The 20,858-nt window shown below is 45.6% G+C and overlaps 1 protein-coding gene across 1 annotated transcript; it reads left to right on the top strand.

The window, feature by feature from the left end:
• The first annotated feature begins 6,251 nt into the window (after window positions 1-6,251).
• LOC139229709 (zinc-binding protein A33-like) lies at window positions 6,252-20,602 on the top strand. Its single transcript, XM_070861239.1, has 2 exons — window positions 6,252-6,465; window positions 19,067-20,602. Exons 1-2 carry the CDS (start codon window positions 6,444-6,446, stop codon window positions 19,642-19,644), a joined length of 600 nt encoding a protein of 199 aa, XP_070717340.1. The 5' UTR covers window positions 6,252-6,443; the 3' UTR covers window positions 19,645-20,602.
• The last annotated feature ends 256 nt before the right edge of the window (window positions 20,603-20,858 follow it).

Raw genomic sequence — 20,858 nt, 5'->3', positions numbered from 1 at the left:
GATATTACTTCTTCCAAATCACTAATGTATATTGTAAATAGCTGGAGTCCCAACACTGAGCCCTGTGGCACCCCACTAGTCACTGCCTGCCATTCTGAAAAGGACCCGTTTATCACGACTCTCTGTTTCCTGTCTGCCAACCAGTTCACTATCCATGTCAGTACATTACCCCCAATACCATGTACTTTAATTTTGCACACCAATCTTTTGTGTGGGACCTTGTCAAAAGCCTTTTGAAAGTCCAAATACACCACATCCACTGGTTTTCCCTTGACCACTCTATTAGTTACATCCTGAAAAAATTCCAGAAGATTTGTCAAGCATGATTTCCCTTTCATAAATCCATGTTGGCTTGGACCGATCCTGTCACTGCTTTCCAAATGCGCTGTTATTTCATCTTTAATAATTGATTCCAACATTTTCCCCACTACCGATGTCAGGCTAACCAGTCTATAATTACCCATTTTCTCTCCCTCCTTTTAAAAAAAATGTTACATTAGCTACCCTCCAGTCCATAGGAACTGATCCAGAGTCGAAAGACTGCTGGAAAATGATCACCAATGAATCCACTATTTCTAGTGCCACTTCCTTCAGTACTCTGGGATGCAGACGATCAGGCCCCGGGGATTTATCAGCCTTCAATCCCATCAATTTCCCGAACACAATTTCCTGCCTAATAAGGATATCCTTCAGTTCCTCCTTCTCACTAGACCCTCGGTCCCCTAGTACTTCCGGTAGATTATTTGAGTCTTCCTTCGTGAAGACAGAACCAAAGTATTTGTTCAACTGGTCTGCCATTTCTTTGTTCCCCATTATAAATTCACCTGAATCTGCATGCAAGTCAGCTATGTTTGTCTTCACTAATCTTTTTCTCTTCACATATCTACAGAAGCTTTTGCAGTCAGTTTTTATGTTCCCGGCAAGCTTCCTCTCATACTCTATTTTCCCCATCCTAATTATACCCTTTGTCCTCCTCTGCTGAATTCTAAATTTTTCCCAGTCCTCAGGTTTGCTGCTTTTTCTGGACAATTTATATGCCTCTTCCTTGGATTTAACACTATCTTTAATTTCCCTTGTTAGCCACGGTTGAGCCACCTTCCCCATTTTATTTTTACTCCAGACAGTGATGTACAATTGTTGAAGTTCATCCATGTGATCTTTAAATATTTGCCATTGCCTATCCACTGTCAACCCTTTAAGTATCATTTGCCATTCTATTCTAGCCAATTCACGTCTCATACCATCAAAGTTACCTTTCCTTAAGTTCAGGACCCTAGTCTCTGAAGTCACTCTCCATCTTAATAAAGAATTCTACCATATTATGGTCACTCTTCCCCAAGGTGCCTTGCACAACAACATTGCTAATTAGTCCTTTCTCATTACACATCACCCAATCTAGGATGGCCAGCCCTCTCGTTGGTTCCTCGAAATATTGGTCCAGAAAACCATCCCTAATACACTTGAGGAAATCCTTCTCCACTGTATTGCTACCAGTTTGGTTAGCCCAATCTATATGTAGATTAAAGTCGCCCATGATAACTGCTGTACCTTTATTGCACGCATCCCTAATTTCTTGTTTGATGCTGTCCCCAACCTCACTACTACTGTTTGGTGATCTGTACACAACTCCCACTAGCGTTTTCTGCCCTTTGGTATTCCGCAGCTCCACCCATACAGATTCCACATCATCCAAGCTAATGTCCTTCCTCTCTGTTGCTTTAATTTCCTCTTTAACCAGCAACACTACCCCACCTCCTTTTCCTTTCTGCAGATGAAGAGGGGTGGGGGAGTCTCCAGTGGAGCATAAACACCAGCACGGTCCAGTTGGGCCCAATGGCCTGTTTCTGTGCTGTACTTTCTATGTCATTGTTTCTGTTTCTGTATGCTTGTTATGTTATCTATATATTACCAAAAGTTTTGTGGCGGGCACATAGCGGCTGTCCTCAAACGAACTTCCTATCACCAACATTTTTGGTTATGCTTTCTGTGAACATTGTAAAGTGCTGTGTCAGCATTGTTGTGATGTAGTTGCAGAATCTGCACACTAGGAGGCTCTGTGGGGTGGGTTTCTGAATTCTTTCTCCCAACTCCGTCACCAGCTTCCAAATGGAAAATACCAATATCTTCCACCTCCTCTTGGCAATACTATCGGGAATTTACTCATAAACTGTGTTTTTAGCCTGTATCTATTGGGCTAGCTGGGGAAACAACCTGGCCGTGTAAATAAGTCTGAAAAGAAAGGTTTGAGTAACTTTTCTTGGTTCATTTTGTTGCAATTTCTGGCTCCTGATTGGTAGGATTTTGAAAAACAGAACAACTTAATTGGTTGGTTCTCGGTGGATCGGTAGTTCCTGATTGGGCGAATCTCCTATCTCTCACCTGTGTGAATCAACATGGTTAACAACAGAGCATAGTTATTTCAGCCAATCAGGGAGGAGTATGATGGACATTTTGCGATTTGACACTTTTTACTGTGACACATTGAGATATGAGCCACTCACTAGACTAACATTGTATTATAAAGCAGTCATCATCATCATAGGCAGTCGAGGAAAACTTGTTTCCACTGGTTTGCCACACGCTCCTTCCGATGTCTGCGCTTGGTTTCTGCGTGCTCTCGGCGACGAGACTCGAGGTGCTCAGCACCCTCCCGGATGCTCTTCCTCCACTTTGGGTGGTCCTGGGCCAGGGATTCCTAGGTGCCGGTGGGGATGTTACACTTTATCAAGGAGGCTTTGAGGGTGTCCTTGAAATGTTTCCTCTGCCCACCTGGGGCTCACTTGCCATGTAGGAGTTCCGAGTAGAGCACTTAACTCCTGTGGTATTCACTCATGGGTGTAATGGCATCCACAGCGTGGTTGTTTATTAGTAAGAAAAGAAATGGGTTCACCAGCATGGTTCCAGAAGTGTAAGTACAGTAATAGTCGAGTTAATTTCAGGGCAGTATTTTAAATCAGTTTAAAACAAAAAAATAAAGCCTCACAAATTCTCTATTAAATTCATATCTCGGACCACACATTCCTGCTGTAAAGGAAGTGGGATTAGGTGGTTCCTGAAGTGGTGAGCCAATCCCTAATGCAAGTTTTATTGAAGACAGGAAGCTGAAAATCTACTTCAGAAACTGCTGAATGTAAAGAAAACGAGGTAATGTAAAATTCTGAGAACTCTACATAGGGACAGGAATAGGTCATTCAGCCCATCGAGCCTGTTTTGCCATTCAGTTAGATCATGACTGACCTGCGTCTTAAGTCCATCTATCCTCCTTGGTTCTGTAATCCTTAATATCCTTGCCTAACAAAAATCCATCAAACTCAGTTTTTAATTGACCCCCAGCCTTACAGGCTTTCGGGTGAGTTAAAGATTCACATCACACTTTGTGTGAAGAGGTACTTCCTAACATCACCCCTGAACGGCCTGGCTCTCATTTTAAGGTTCTGTCCCTTTGTTGTGGATTCTCCCACCAGAGGAAATCGTTTCTCTCTATCTACCCGATCAACACCTTTAATCATCTTAAACACCTCAATTAGATCACCGCTAATCTATATTCCAGGGAATGAATGCTCTGAGAATTTTCTTTGATTAAACTAAATGGTATTTAATTATCAGCTGTTTATGGCACAAAGTGCACAAATTAACTGATCTTTGTTCAGGAGGAACTGCGAGCCTTACTGAGGCCGGTCCGGGACAAGAAGGAGGAATGTGATGCTGTAAAAAGTGATTATGTGAAAACATTGGCCCACATTCAGGTACATTTGATGTCACTTTGTTCTATATTTTCCAATCACGATTTGTTTCTCTTTGAACCGTTGAATGTCCATTACCAAAGTAAAATCTCACTTTAGCGAATCATTGAATTATGGCGGACACTTCCCTTGTGCTGGTGAAACCGCAGTTAAAGAAAATACAGCAGTTCGATCCTCAGTTAGAGCTCCCGCTTCTGAATAAATTATCATCTGGTCCCCATTAACTAGATTTCACTGCATCAGGGAATGTTTATCTCTAAAATATTCTTGTATGAAGAGAACTGCACCACCTTTTTAAAATGCTCAGTTGTTTTTTTTCCAATCTCATTATTTTCCAAAGGACCAAGGCAAAAATACAGAGAAACAGATTAAATGTGAATTTGAAAAACTTCACCAGTTTCTCCGTGAGGAAGAGAAGACTGTGTTGGAAGATCTGAAACTGGAGAAAGAGAAAAACAGTCGGGAGATGGAGGGGAGGATTGAGAAGATAACGGAGGAAATCTCATCGCTTTCAGACACTGTTCAGGATATTGAACAAGAGCTGAGTGAACAGGACAGCATCAAGTTTTTAACGGTAGCTGTATATTTATGTGTTTTTTGTTTCCTTAGTCCCTCTTTGACACAGTCTTTGAGATTGTGCAGGATGTGCCATCAAAACCTAGGATATTATATTGAATTACACAGTATTTACAGCACAGAAACAGGCCATTCAGCCCAACAGGTCCATGCTGGTGTTTGTGTTCCACAGACTCCTCCCACCCTTCGTAACCGAAGCCCATCAACATATTCTATTCCTTTCTCCCTCGTGTTTATCGAGCTTCCCCGTAAATGTATTTATAGTACTCACCTCAAGCACTCCATGTGGTAGTATGTTTCTCCTTCAGCACTCTCTGGGTAAAGAAATTTTATTATGTTAAAGGTTCTATATAAATGTAATTTATTGAATTCCCGATTGGATTTATTAGTGACTTTCTTATACTTATGGCCCCAGTTCTGATCTCCCCTGCAAGTGGAAACAGTTTCTCTACGTCTAGCAAACCCTTCCATAATCTTAAAGGTCAGGTCACCCCTCAGTCTTCTCCTTTCTAGAGAAAAGGGCCCCAGCTTGTTCACTCTTTCCTGATTGGTACAACCTCTCAGTTCTGGTATCTGTCTCGTAAATCTTTTTTGCACCTTCTCTCGTGTTTCTATCTTTTTTTTGTTAATATGGAGACCAGAACTGTTCACAGTACTCCAAATGTTGTCTAACCAAGGTTCTATACAAGTTTAACATCACTTCTCTGCTTCTCCATTCTCTAGAAATGACCCCAGTGCTTTGTTTGCTTTTATGGCCGTATTAACCAGTGTCACTACTTCTAGTGATTTGTGTATCTGGTATTCCCAGATCCCTCTGGTCCACTTCCCCATTTAGACTCATTTCCAAAGGAGTATGTGGCCTCCTTTTCTTCCTATTGATATGTGCCACCTCACACTTGCCTATATTGAAGCATATTTGCCAAACTGAGTAACTACTTTTAATTCCTAGTCTCAGTTTTCTGTTTAGTCAACTTGCTCTCCATTCTGCCACTTGTCCCCTGACTCCACATGTTCTGACTTTAGTCACACGTCTATTATGCGGTATCTTATCAAAGGCCTTTTGAAAATCCCAAAATGGTACATCTACTGAATTCCCCTTATCTCCCCTTTCTGTTACTTCAAAGAATTCAGTAAGGTTGGTCAAGCATGATCTCCCCTTGTGAAATCTGTGCTGACTATTCTTCATTATATTTCCAGATTCTAGATCTTTTTCTGTTACATCTTTGAGTACTGATTCCATTCTCTTTCCAACCACTGACGTTTAGCTAATTGGTCTATCGTTCGCTGGACTTGTTCTACCTCACTCACTAATATAAAACTCACTCACTGAACAAAATAATACCAACCACCTATGACGAGAAGCAGAGTGTGCCAGTATTTTGTGATTGTTGTGCATGCTTTACTTCCTTGATTATTGATTGGTGATCGATGTTTGTTCAGTAAATATACACATGAAGTACCTATATTGTGTGAGTGTGCAAGGTGTTTTCTACTGAAATTAGTGCCTGTGGCTAAAATGGTGTCTGGTCAAACCAGTGGCTCGGATGCCATTTCTATTGGACAGCACTGGTATAGATTCACAGATACATTCATCCCCTTTGGGCAAAGGACACGAGCAAGTTACAACTTGAATAGGTTAAAGGGACTGTCTTTAAATAATATTTTAATTCTAATAATTTGAAACTTCAGGATGTGACAATTGGATTGTAGCTCTGCGTTGTGTTGTGCAGTCAGATCGAGTCAGTTGTAATGTTATGGAGTAACTCACAGTGCAGTGAGGGCAGGAAGAGGCAGCCCAATAACTTCACATATTTACAATGTACTTTTCTGTGGAATCCAGCCTGTTACTTTCTTTTTGTGATAAAATGTTCTCAAAACACAAACAGTAATAATTGTTCTTATTCTGCAGAAATTTCCAGAAACAGAGAAAAGGTATAATTTACAGCCTTGATTTGAGCCGATATTTTAATTTCTAACATTTCTCGCCCACCCTGGAATGATCCAACACTGCCCTTTATCTCCTGTTTCAGAGCGAAGCGAACTCTCCCAGAGCCACAGAAGGTTTCCCCTTTAATCAATGTGGGGAAGTACATTGGGTCACTGCAGTACAGAGTGTGGAGAAAGATGCTGACAGTGATTAATACAGGTGGGGGTGAGCTTCCTGACACCAGCTATTAAACAGCTCTCTGTTAGTAGACGGGATCTGTCTTTTTATAATAAATATCTCATTGTATGTGTAACTGACTAGATTATACTTTCAGTCAGTTTTCTGGTAAAATACATAATTGTCAGATCTGCTCCCATTTGACATGTTTGATGAAATTCTGGTGGAGGTGTTTTGGGGGCAGATGTGAGATATACTGATCTTCCGCCTGCCCTGTGGTTGGGTCCCTGGCCCTGGCCCAAATCCTGGAGTCTTGGGTATTTCCATATTGTGAGTCGGAGACAATGTCTCTCCCGCTCAAATAGGGAGCCAAAGTTCGGTGGCAGTAGACGGGTCAGAACGGTCAGGGACATGAGGAGCTACATTTGAAAACTGAAAACTGCTGCTGCTTTTGCTGGAGGCGGGTTTTCTGAAAGCTCACGGTCAATCAGTGATTGATTACATTTGGGAATCTAGTCTTTAAATGTTAAATACCCCAATGTCTTCAGCAACACTGGACACCAGGACACGGGAAGCGGAGTCCGTAAATTCTTTAAAAGGAAATTAGATAATTGCTTCATAAGACCATATTAAAGAGTAGGGGAGTGAGTGGGACAGTCAAATTAGTTTGCCTGGATTGGCCTATGATTTAATAATTGTCAATAACCAGAGTCCATAGATTTCAAATCATTGGCAAAAGACCTCGATGGGAGATGAGCAGAAATGTTTTCACTCAGAGTTGTTGGAATCGGAACCCTCTCCCTGTGAAGGTGTTGGACAGTACTTGAGGATGAAGACCTCGCAGGGTTATGGACAAAATGTGGGGGTGTGGGACTAAACACGACTGTTCTTTCAAAATCCCAGCAGGGACATGAAGGGATAATTGGCCTCCTTCTGTGCTGAAGGTTTCTATGATTCTATGATTCACATCCCACTGTGGGTCGCTAATCTCAGTTAAACAGGCGGTAACTGCGACTGCCTCAACTTTAAAATTACACCACAATTGTCCTCAACAAAATGCGGCCTATCCTGAATGTTCACACAGAGCCCACTCCACCACAATGTGGGTGGTCAACCCTCCCTCACTATTTTCCCCAACTTAAACCCTAACTCAACCCAACTTAATCCCACCACTATGTGGAAGGATACCCACTCACCAGGGCTGATGACCAAGAAGGCCGTACATGGACTTCTCAGTGCCTCACCTCCTAGGAAGGTGCAGCCCTCCCCCAGAGGCTTTTGGGGAGATTTGCCCACTGCTTACTGATGACCTGAAGCTCACATCCACTGGGACAGTAATACTGTCTGGCAGTCAAAGTCACTGCTGTCCTCAATGTTTTTACATCTGGATCTGGATCCTTCCAACCAGCATCTGGTGATCTTTACCACATTGGTCATGCACCATTGGATAAAAAAGTTGACTGATGATATCCTCAGGGGCTCATTCACTTCATTTTCTTCCCAATGGAACCAGAAAACAATGAGGGCAATCTGTCCAGTGCTACAGGCAGGTAGGTGTAATGTATGGAGAAAGAGTCAGACTGAAGACTGTGAGCTCAAAGTAAAGTGTGACCGTAGTCTTTTATTGCAGGTCTCCAGAGTGTCTCACCAACCTGTGCTCCCAAGGGATTATGGGATCCCTTCGAACTCCAGGGAATGAGCCCTCTGGTGGCTGTATAGAGTAAATACAAGTTTGCATATATAACAACACTCCCCCCTCGCCCCCAAAGTCAATAGTGTAACTGTTTACAATGTGAGTCGATCTGGGGCCCTTCTTGCCCTGGTTGATAGTCTCGGTGTGAAAGCTGGTATTGTTGAATCATTGGTTGGGCCCTCGCTGGGCTGCTGTGGATGATGGGTTCTGCTTCGTGGTCAACCGTGGTGCCGGTTGCCACTGGTGTGTATGTTGGGGGATCAAAAAAGGTAAGGTCCAAGGTGGGTTGCTCAGGATAATCCATAAATCTGAGTTTGATTTGGTCCAAGTGTTTCCGGTGAATGAGTCCATTAGAAAGTTTGACCCGAAACACCCTGCTCCCCTCTTTGGCCACGACAGTGCTGGGAAGCCACTTGGGACCTTGTCCATAATTCAATACAAATACAGGATCATTGACTTCAATCTCGCGTGACACATTTGCGCTATCATGGTCTGCACTTTGTTAAAGCTGCCTGCTCTCTACCTGTTCATGTAGATCAGGGTGAACTAACGAGAGCCTTGTCTTAAGTGCTCTTTCCATGAGCAGTTCAGCAGGTGGGATCCCAGTGAGCGAGTGGGATCTCATGCGGCAGCTAAGCAGGACTAGGGATAGGCGAGTCTGCAGTGAGCCTTCAGTTACCCTCTTCATGCCTTGCTTGATGGTTTGCACTGCTCTCTCTGCCTGACCATTGGACGCTGGTTTAAACGGGGCAGATGTGACATGTTTGATCCCGTTGCAGGTCATGAATTCTTTGAACTCAGCACTGGTAAAACATGGCCCGTTGTCGCTCACCAGGACATCGGGTAAGCCGTGAGTGGCAAACATGGCCCGCAGGCTTTCAGTAGTGGCAGCGGACGTGCTAGCCGACATTCAATCCACTTGGAATAGGCGTCTACAACCACAAGGAACATTTTACCCAAGAACGGGCCTGCATAGTCGACGTGTTCCCCAGACCACGGTTTGGAGGGTCAAGACCATAAACTTAGCGGCACCTCCCTGGGTACATTGCTTAACTGCGAGCATGTATTACATCTGTGAACGCAGGACTCTAAGTCCGCATTGATACCGGGCCACCGCACGTGGGATCTGGCTATCGCTTTCATCATTACGATGTCTGGGTGGGTACTGTGGAAGTCATTGATGAAGGTGTCTCTGCCCTTCTTGGGGACCACTACTCGATTGCTCCACGGAAGGCAGTCTGCTTGTATAGACATTTTCATCTTTGCTGGAACGGCTTTATCTCTTCCTGTATTTCCACTGGGACACTGGACCAGCTCCCGTGAAGCACACAGCTTTTGACTAGAGATAATAAGGGGCCCTGGCTTGTCCAGCTTTTGATCTGCCAGGCAGTGACGGGTGATTGCTCACTCTCAAATACTTCCATAACCATGGCTAGATCTGCGGGCTGCGCCATTTCCAGCCCCGTGGTGGGCAATGGCAGCCTACTGAGAGCATCGGCGCAGTTTTCTGTGCCTGGCCTGTGGCGGATGGCGTAGTTGTATGCGGACAACGTGAGTGCCCATCTTTGGATGCGGGCCGATGCGTTGGTATTTATCCCTTTACTCTCGGAAAAAAGGAATATAAGTGCCTTATGGTCAGTTTCCAATTCGAAATTTAGCCCAAACAGGTCTTGATGCATTTTCTTTACCCCATAGACACACGCTAACGCTTCTTTCTCAATCATGCTGTAGGCTCTCTCAGCCTTAAACAGACCCCTGGATGCATAAGCAACCGGTTGCAGTTTCCCAAAATCATTAGCTTATTGCAATACACACCCAACACCATATGATGACGCATCACATGCTAGTACCAAACGCTTACATGGATCATACAACACATGCAATTTTTTGAGCATAACAATTTCCTCACTTTTACAAAGGCATTTTCTTGGCTTTTGCCCCAAACCCATTCGTCCCCTTTTTGTGGTAAGACATGCAGTGGTTCCAACAATGTGCTAAGACCCGGTAAGAAGTTACCAAAGTAGGTCAGGAGTCCCAGAAACGACCGCAGCTCCATCACATTCTGTGGCCTCGGTGCGTTCTCGATTGCCCCCGTCTTCCCGTTGGTGGGCCTGATGCCGTCCGCCGCAATACTCCTTCCCAAGAACTCCTCTTCAGGTGCCATGAAAACGCACTTCGAGCATTTCAACCTGAGCCCCACGCAGTTGAGTAGACTAAGAACCTCCTCCAGGTGCTGCAAATACTCGACTGTGTTCCGACCTGTAACCAACATTTCATCCTGGAAGACCACGGTGTGCAGGACCGACTTCAGGAAGCTTTCCATGTTTCTCTGGAATATCGCCACAGCTGATCGGATTCCAAATGGGCATCTGTTATGAAGAAAAAGACCTTTGTGCGTGTTGATGCAGGTGAGGGCCTTCGATGATTCCTCCAGTTCCTGGGTCATGTAGGCTGAAGTCAGATCCAGCTTCGTGAACATCTTTCCTCCCGCCAGCATTGCAAAGAGGTCATCGGCCTTTGGTAGTGGGTATTGGTCCTGCAGGGAGAAACCATTGATAGTTACTTTGTAATCGCCACAAATTCCGATGGTGCCGTCTCCCTTGAGGACTGGGACGAAAGGACTGGCCCACTCGTTGAACTCGATCGGTGAAATGATGCCCTCTCTTTGCAGCCGGTCTAGTTCGATCTCTACCCTCTCTCTCTTCATGTACAGTACTGCTCTCGCCTTGTGATGGATGGGTCGCGCCCCCGGAATTAGGTGGAACTGCACTTTTGCTCCTTCGAATTTCCTGATGCCTGGTTCGAACAGTGAAGAAAATTTGTTTAAGACCTGGGCACACGAAGTGTTGTCAGCGGGCGATAGCGCTCGGACGTCGTCCCAGTTCCAGCGTATCTTTCCCAGCCAGTTCCTGCCGAGAAGCGTGGGACCATCGCCCGGTACCACCCAGAGTGATAGCTTGTGCACCGCTCCATCGTAGGAGACCTTTACGGTAGCACTGCCGATTACAGGAATCAGTTCTTTTGTGTAAGTTCTTAGTTTCGTGCGAACTGGAGTTAAGACTGGACTTGAGGCCTTGTTGCACCACAATCTTTCTAAAGTTTTTTTGCCCATGATGGACTGACTCGCGCCTGTGTCCAGTTCCATTGACACCGGGAGTCCATTTAGTTCAACATTCAGCATTATCGGGGGACAATTCGTGGTGAATGTGTGCACCCCATGTACCTCTGCCTCCTCAGTCTGAGACTCTGGTTTGTCGTGATCCTCTGTGGATCTGTCCTCCTATGCAACATGGTGGTTTGCAGGTTTAACAGCATTTGCAGCTTGCCTGCACACTCGTTGGAGGTGTCCCTTTGTTCCACAGCCCTTGCAAATGTACCCTATGAATCGGCATGAATGGAAACGATGATCACCCCCGCAGTGCCAACAAGGTGTTAATGATCTTGCATTCATCACCCTTGATGGTGGACTCAGACATCTGCGGACGTTCAGCTGCAGGTAGGTGTGCCCTTCCCTGTACGTTACAATTCGAAAACAACATCACTTTGTTCTCAGTACTTGCAGCAGCACTTGTGTGCTGAGAGATTTGCTTCGTATTGTCACTGGTGGCAATGAATGCCTGGGCTATCGCTATGGCCTTACTCAAGGTTGGGGTCTTTACAGTCAAAGGTTTGCAAAATATGGTTTTGTGACCAATGCCATGTACGAAAAAGGCTCTGAGCATGTGCTCCAAATGTCCTTCAAATTCACAATGTCCTGCAAGGCATCTTTGCTCGGCGACATAACTCGCTACTTCTTGGCCTTCAGACCTTTTGTAGGTGTAGAACCGGTACCTCGCCATCAGAACGCTTTCCTTCGGGTTCAAATGCTCTCGGACCAGTGTGCACAAATCATCGTACGATTTCTCCGTGGGTTTCGCTGGAGTGAGCAGATTCTTCATGAGGCCATACGTTGGTGCCTCACAGACAGTGAGGAGGATCGCACTTCATTTGGCAGCATTCTCTTCCCCATCTAGCTCATTAGCTACGAAGTATTGGCCGAGTCGCTCCACATAAGTTTCCCAATCATCTTCCTCTGACAATTTCTCCAGGATGCCCACTGTTCTCTGCATCTTTGCGTTCGCTATCTGTATCTCGTCGCCAGTTGTTATGTATGGGGAAAGAGTCAGACTGAATACTGTGAGCTCAAAGTTAAGTGTGAACTTAGTCTTTTATTGCAGGTCTCCAGAGTGCCTCTCCAACCTGTGAGGCCTCCTTAAATACCTGTGCTCCCAAGGGATTATGGGATTCATTGGGACTCCAGGGTATGAGCCCTCTGGTGGCTGTACAGAGTAAATACAAGTTTGTATATATAACAGTAGGGTACTGTTATGTATGCAACACTATGTAACCAGCATTCTACCGCCACCAGAGGGCATATCTGATGGAGTTCCAAGGGATCCCAGCATCCCTTGGGAGCACTGCATATAAGCTGGCCTCCGATGATGTACCAACACTCTGGAATTCGAATAAAGAGACGAAGGTCACACTTACTCACATAGAAACATAGAAAATAGGTGCAGGAGTAGGCCATTCGGCCAATCGAACCTGCACTGTCATTCAATAAGATCATGGCTGATCATTCCTTCAGTACTCCTTTCCTGCTTTTTCTCCATACCACTTGACCCCATTAGCCATAAGGGCCATATCTAACTCCCTCTTAAATATATCCAATGAACTGGCATCAACAACTCTCTACGGCAGGGAATTCCACAGGTTAACAACTCTCTGAGTGAAGAAGTTTCTTCTCATCTCAGTCCTAAATGGTCTACCTCTTATCCTAAGACTCTGTCCCCTGGTTCTGGACTTCCCCAACATCGGGAACATTCTTCCCGCATCTAACCTGTCTAGTCCCATCAGAACCTTATACGTTTCTATGAGCTCCCCTCTCATCCTTCTAAACTCCAGTGAATAAAGGCCCAGTTGATCCAGCCTCTCCTCATATGACAGTCCAGCCATCCCTGGAATCAGTCTGATGAACCTTTGCTTGCCTTCCTCAATATCATGAACGTCCTTCCTCAGATTAGGAGACCAAAATTGAACACAATATTACAGGTGAGGCCTCACTGAGACCCTGTACAACTGCAGTAAAACCTCCCTGCTCCTGTACTCAAATCCCCTAACTTTGAAGGCCAACATACCATTTGCCTTCTTTACCGCCTCCTGTACCTGCATGCTCACTTTCAGTGACTGATGAACCATGACACCCAGGTCTCGTTGCACCTCCCCTTTTCCGAATCTGCCGCCATTCAGATAATATTCTGCCTTCGTGTTTTTGCCCCCAAAATGGATAACCTCACATTTATCCACATTATACTGCATCTGCCATGCATTTTCCCACTCACCTAACCTGTTCAAGTCACCCTGCAGACTCTTAGCATCCTCCTCACAGCTCACACCGCCACCCAGTTTAGTGTCATCTGCAAACTTGGAGATATTACACTCAATTCCTTCATCTAAATCGTTAATGTATATTGTAAAGAGCTGAGGTCCCAGCACTGAGCCCTGCGGCACTTCACTAGTCACTGCCTGCCATTCTGAAAAGAACCTGTTTATCCCGACTCTCTGCTTCCTGTCTGCCAACCAGTTCTCTATCCACGTCAGTACATTACCCCCAATACCATGCGCTTTGATTTTGCACACCAATCTCTTGTCTGGGACTTTGTCAATAGCCTTTTGAAAGTCCAAATACACCACATCCACTGGTTCTCCCTTGTCCACTCTGCTGGTTACATCCTCAAAAAATTCCAGAAGATTTGTCAAGCATGATTTCCCTTTCATAAATCTATGCCGACTTGGTTCGATCCTGTCACCTCTACAGTACTCAGTTAGATTTGTTCATTCTGGACGTAACAGGTACCAACTGGTAAATGGAGCAATTGACTGAATGAATATCAAAGCCCCATATGAAAACCTGCTCAATATCATGAACAGGAAATGTTTTCATTTGATTCATGTGCAGTGTGCATGTCATAGAACCTTATACTGAACATAAAACCCATTCTCTGGGAATCTGTCTTGATGCTTTCATCAGGTGATAATCTACCATACCAGCCCCTGTGACTCAAACAAAGTATCAAGGTGGTTGATTAGTGATCAGGGTTATCCCCAGCAGTCATGACTTACAACTGCAGTAAGGTTTCTACAGACAGAGGGGGACACTGGACATAATGAGGCCCATGTCAGTGCAAGAAGTGCGATAGAGAAGACTGTAGGCATTTTGAAGCCTGGTTTCTCGATGCCTGGACAAATCTAGTCGAGCCCTGCAATACAGTCTGTCAAGAGTCTCCAGAATCACTGCAGCTTGCGAGGTACACCATAATATCGCAGTGACGACAAGCTTGCTGCTACTGGAAGGGGATGATGATGAGGACGTGGGAAGAATATCCATTTGCTCAGCATGAGGAGGGTGCACAGTAAGGGGAGAATGTGGTACAAAACCAGTAGCCAGAGACAGGAGGACCAATTATAGCGCAGTGCTTTCAATGAATAAATGCTGACACACTTCCGTAGATGTATCAGAGAATCAGGGAGCCCTTACTGCTGCTCCTTCAGACACCTTGCCACTTGTGTTTCCTGCTGATTTAGAAGTCGCCTGCCCTGTAATTAACAGGCTGCAACAGTGCTCTATTCCCTCCCTGCTAACTTAGTCTCTCAATGAGGAACACTATCACTGCTCCTAACTTGTCCTGCCTGAATAATTAGGGCCCCAGGACATCAGTGGGTTAGTGGCAGAGACACGTGGGCTAAACCAGCAACTGGAGAGAATCCAGCCCCTCACATCGCAATCAGAGACACTGGCACGGACAGGCCTGATTCTGTCATTTAGCATTCTTCGATTCCTTGACTTCTCTCAGTTTTCTCCACTGATGAGATTCTCTTCCCTATAAACAAATCTCTGTGTAGCTTTTCCTTCAAATTGCTACATCTCACCCTTCTCAGGGTAATTTTCTCGTCTGACACTGCAGCACTCCTCAGTACTACACTGGAATGTCAGCCTGCATTTTGTGCTCAAGTCCCTGGAGTGGGATTGAACCCATGACCTTCTGAGAGGTGAGAGTGCTCGCACTGAGCCATGGCTGACACCTAGGGGCCAAAATTCAGGGTCAGAGAGACCCGTTACTGACCGTTTGTGGGGGCCATGTGGCGGAATCCCGTGACCGTCGCTTTGTTGTCAAATGACCGCCCCGACCCAGATTCAGGTCGGGGATTTTTCGGCCTGGTCCCGATTCCGCCCCGATCCTGATGACCGCCGCAAGCGCTTCCCAATCGGCCGGCAAGATTGTGCCCCTGGGTTCGGCCGGGCCACTAACGGGCAGCCGTGTACCCCCTCTTGGGTGCCAGACCGCTGGCCCGGCCGAAACCCTCCCTGGTGGCCCAGTGGCTGAAGATATAATACTGACAGACGCTCTCCCCTTTAACGGAGGGAGAGAGCGAGGTGACACACACGCGCTGTGACATCACCACTACTCCACCGCTGACTGATAGCGGCGGAGTCCCGGTCCTGACACAAATTCAGCTCCTTCCTGTCGATCTCCCGCCCCCACTATGACCGACTTCCGGCGGGACTTTGAAAATCCTCCAGTCGCTTCGGACATCCCAGCAGTAAAAGCAGGTCGGATCCTCATAGGTGCTCCGGCTTTCTGACATACCTGAATTTTGGCCACCTAGTCTCTGAGTTCTGGAAGTCTATGAGCTCCTGCACAGAACACAGAGCCTGCTTCAGGAAACTGCAATTTGATGTTCACACCAATAAAGAGGGAGGTGGACAGCCCAGACTGTAACAAGCACAAGAACATTCACAAAAAGAATGGGTTAAAAATAAACATGATTACTGCAGTTAGCTGTAAGGATGATGAAATATTCCTGACAATGTCAATACATAATGGGACAAATAAAAGTAAAAGACAAAAACTGAGTGTTGGAATTCTGAAATATCGGCATTGATAGAATTTTATGCTTTTATCAGTCTGCATTCGATAAAAAACAGACTCGTGTTTTAGTTACATCCTACTTTGGAACTGAAGACTGGAAGATAAGTATAACTCTGTGCAGGTGGAATAAAGAGACAAACAAACCACAGATAAAAAGAATCAGAGTGTGCAGCCAGCTCAGATTGGGAGAACGCATGGGAAAGATTCTCTTAAGGAAAAGAGGCAAGATTTGGAAGAAATTGGAAAGAAATGAATAAAATACTGCAGTGAGAGGTGACGTGAAATGTGGGTGTGGTCTGTGTTTGCATCATTTCCTGTTTACATTTCAGACTTCCTGCAGTGAGCAGGTCAATCAGTCCATTAATGTTCTCTCTGTGATTGCAGTATCTGCTATTTCTTCTCCTCCTCTGCTCAGGGATTTACTTATATTTCAGTTTCCAGTTCTGATGAAGGGTCCACACCCAAGATGTTAATTTGTCTCTTCTTGTTTCAGAAGCTTTTTTATGGTGCGGTATATTTCTAACATTTTCTGTTTTTATAATAAATACAATAACTGTTGAAGTTAAATGTTGATACCTGAGAACATTTTGTGCATCAGTGCACTGCCTCACAGCTCAATATTTACAAAGGCTGAAACTGTAACTGTACAATTGTAATAATTTAATGGGATCCTATTCTCAGGATAGTGACTACATCAAGCAAAGTGACTGAATACCATAGTTAGGCCACACCACAGGCAGTATTACATTCCGTGTATTTAACCAGAATGATTTTGAATTTACCCAATCTAATTGTTCATCAGGTAGAAGTGTATTCAGTGACATCACACTGATATTGACCAGTTCTACGTGTGTAACGACTGGAAGCTGTTGTTTATATTTTCTCGTTCAGTTGACTGACCTGGTCCTTTACTTCCTCTGTCTCAGTTTCTTTCAATCCTCCTGACTGTTAATCCCTTTTCCATTTGCCTATCTTTTCACTACCTGTAGGTACTTTCTCTCCTGTTGTGTGAAGAGGATCATTTGTTTGCCACACTTATTCTGGAATTTGCAGCATATAATTAACTTAAATGATTATATTTGCAATTAGCAAACCTCGGCTGCAGGACAATTCCAGACACCGTCACTAGAGAGGATTACAATGTGTTTAAATATAAAAGTGTGAATGTTCAGTGTGACCAAAACTGAACTGACCTTGTGTGAAAGTCGACACAAACATCCTTTCGTCAATAATGAATTTCTGTACATGTTATACTTCACTTAAATGTCTTGTCGACCACGTGTGAACCATGATATTTTAAGGCCCAGATCCCTTCCTTGGCCCTTTTTGTTCCAGATCACAATACACTGTGATGGAGATAACCCCCAGACAATACTGCAAATACAGGAGGTCAGACACGGTATTTTCCTTCTGCTCTGTGATGGAGAATATATTTTGAGATAAGCTGCCCAAGTGGTGAGATCCAATCTTCATAGCTGTGTCGGTGTGTAAGAGTGAAAATATCGCCCATATTGCATTTTACACCACACTCGAATGTATAACATACTCTAATCCCTGCGAACAGCGCTGTCTGTTGAAATCATTATTGTTCCAAAATCGTGAAGTGAGAGCCACACCAGTTGCCCCATCTCACTCCGATCTGTCCCGTACCAGGCATTGCTGGTGGAATTGGCTCTGATTGTACGTGGGCTGAAACACCCCCTTCATCCACATTCAGAAAGTAGCACAGGCGAACAGGAGTGTTATTGAACAACAAACTTTACAAATGATACAAACTTTACACCAGACACATTTCCATCAGTGTATCTGTGGGTGAAGAGGAACAATTCTCTTGGTTCTGCTGCCAGTTATTTTAAATACTGAAACCAATAAACATTCTTTGCAGTTATTACACAGAAAATAACCTGTACAATTTTATACATGTCACAATCGGAGTTAAAATAACAATTAACTTGGAAAAGAAAATGCCTTGTTATAGCTTACGTAATCTTGCAGGTGTGCATATTTTTATATTATTTCGACTGCAGTTTAACTGATCCCACTGCCATTTTGTATATTTTAAGGTACTCGGTCTGTATCTGTCCAGATGCTGCAATAATGTCATTTTATCCACTGTTCTCCCATGGGGAGCCATACCCCCTTCTCACCTCCTCCCTATTTCCGACAGTTTATATTGCAGACCCTGATTCAGTGCAGTCCTGGGGTCCAGTCTCTCTCTCCCTCTCTCTGTCTCTCTCTCTCTCTCTGCCAGTCGCGCATGCGCGCCCTCTCTCACTCTCTGTCCTTCTCTCTGTCCCCCTCACTCTCTCTCCCTTTCTGTCTCTCTCTCTCCCTCTCTGTCTCTCTCCCTCTCACCCTCTCTCTCCCTCTCTCTCTCTCTGTCTCTCTCTCCCTCTCTGTCTCCGTCTCCCTCTCCCTCCCTCTCTCTCTCTCTCTCCCCCTCTCTCTCCCTCCCACCCTCTCTCTCCCTCCCACTCTCTCTCTCTCTCTCCCACCCTCTCTCTCTCTCCCTCTCTCTCTCCCTCTCTGGCTTTCTCTCTCCCTCTCTGTCTGTCTCTCTCACTCTCTCTCTCTCTCTCTCTCCCTCCCTCTCTGTCTCTCTCTCTCCCCCTCTGTCTCTCTATCTCTCCCTCTCTCCCTCTCTCTCCTTCTCCCTCCCTCTCTCTCCCTCTCTCTCTCTCCCTCTCGCTCTGTCTCTCTCTCTCTGTCTCTCGCTCACTCTCTGTCCCTCTCTCTCACACACACACTCTCTCTCTCTGTCTCTCCCTCTCTCTCTGTCCTTCTCTCTCTCACTGCAGGGTGTGCCCGCTCGGTAAAACCTTTCCCCGGCAGTGTTTTCCCGTTTTCCCTGTGCACTGCTGAAAGTCTCCCCTGAGGATGAATTTCTAATTGTGGATCATTGCCGATTTGACCAATCACTAACCGGCTGTGAAAGTTGCAGTGAGTGACTAACTTTCTATCTGTGTCCATCTGTTGCCAGCTCCAGTCACCTTGGACCCTAATACAGCCTGTCCTTACCTTCTCCTGCATGAGGACCTGAGCACCGTGAGATACACCGGGAAAAGGCAGCAGCTCCCCGACAATCCGGAGAGATTTGATCCCTGTGTCTTTGTCCTGGGATTGGAGGGATTCACATCAGGGAAACATTCCTGGGAGGTGGAGGTGGGGAACAAGACTGAGTGGGATGTGGGTGTGGCCAAGGAGTCAATCAACAGGAAGGGTGGACTCACCCTGAATCCAGGTAACGGATACTGGGCAGTGGGACTGAGAGAGGGGAATAAATACTGGGCTTGTGACCAATCAGTGAAACACTTAGAGCTGAGTGTGAACCCGAGAAAGATTGGAGTCTGCCTGGATTATGAGGGAGGGAAGGTGTCCTTTTATAACTCAGATAACAAGTCCCATATCTACACTTTCACTGGTAAATTCACTGAGAAACTCTATCCTTACTTCAGTCCACGTCTCGCTGATGGGGGTAAAAACACAGACCCGCTGAAAATCTGTCCCCGGGAAGTAACAATCCAGGAGGATGAGGGTTTTATCCCTTTATCAAAATAAAACAGCTTCTTACACCAGATACAATATTCCCAGACTCGGCACCTCCGGCGAGACCTCGCAGGCAGCCTGAAGCTTATTGGAAAACCGCGGTGCACCAGCCCGATACTCCACCCATTGACTCACCCGGTGAGTGCCAGGTCTCGGCAGTGGAGCAGGAGTCTGGGAAAATCCCACGCCGATAATCACCGATAAATACCCGCAAGGTCTGGGAAAATCCCATCCCGATAATCACCGATAAATACCCGCACGGTCTGGGAAAATCCCATCCCGATAATCACCGATAAATACCCGCATGGTCTGGGAAATCCCACCCCGATAATCACCGATAAATACCCGCAGGTTCTGGGAAAATCCCACACCGATAATCACCGATAAATACCCGCAGGGTCTGGGAAATCCCACCCCGATAATCACCGATAAATAGCTGCAGGGTTTGGGAAAATCCCACCTGGTAATAATTGCAATAATCTGAATATCTGCCCTTTCCCATCACCCAGTATCTCAGCGATTCTGAGAAAATAGTTTGATTTTAGGATCCCAGCTTCTGTTTATAATAGTAAATTGTGTGAGTCAGAGTAAACAATGAACTGAACCATAGTGATAGAATCATCATCATCATCATAGTCAGTCCCTTGGAATCGAGGAAAACTTGCTTCCACTCTTAGCATGAGTTCTTAGGTGGCTGTACAGTCCAATACAGGAATCACAGTCTCTGTCACAGGTGGGACAGATAGTCGTTGAGGGAAAGGGTGGTCAGGGAGCCCGGTTTGCCGCACGCTCCTTCCGCTGCCTGCGCTTGATTTCTGCATGTTCTCGGCGACAATATTCGAGGAGTTCAGCGCCCTCCCGAATGCACTTCCTCCACTTGGGGCGGTCCTTGGCCAACGACTCCCAGGTATCAGTGGGGATGTCGCACTTTTTCAGGGAGGCTTTGAGGGTGTCCTTGTAACGTTTCCTCTGCCCGCCTTTGGCTCGTTTGCCATGGATGAGTTCCGAGTAGAGCATTTGCTTTGGGAGTTTCGTGCCTGACATGCGAACTATGTGGCCTGCCCAGCGGAGCAGATCGAGTGTGGTCAGTGCTTCAATGCTGGGGATGTTGGCCTGGACAAGGATGCTAATGTTTGTGCGTCTGTACTCACTGGGGATTTGCAGGATCTTGCGGAGACATCGCTGGTGGTATTTCTCCAGCGAGTTGAGGTGTCTATTGTACATGG

This window comes from Pristiophorus japonicus, chromosome 19, assembly GCF_044704955.1.
Source record: "Pristiophorus japonicus isolate sPriJap1 chromosome 19, sPriJap1.hap1, whole genome shotgun sequence".
NCBI lineage: Eukaryota > Metazoa > Chordata > Chondrichthyes > Pristiophoridae > Pristiophorus > Pristiophorus japonicus.
Note: the sequence above shows the minus strand (reverse complement) of the source record. Positions and strands in the feature narration are given on the sequence as shown.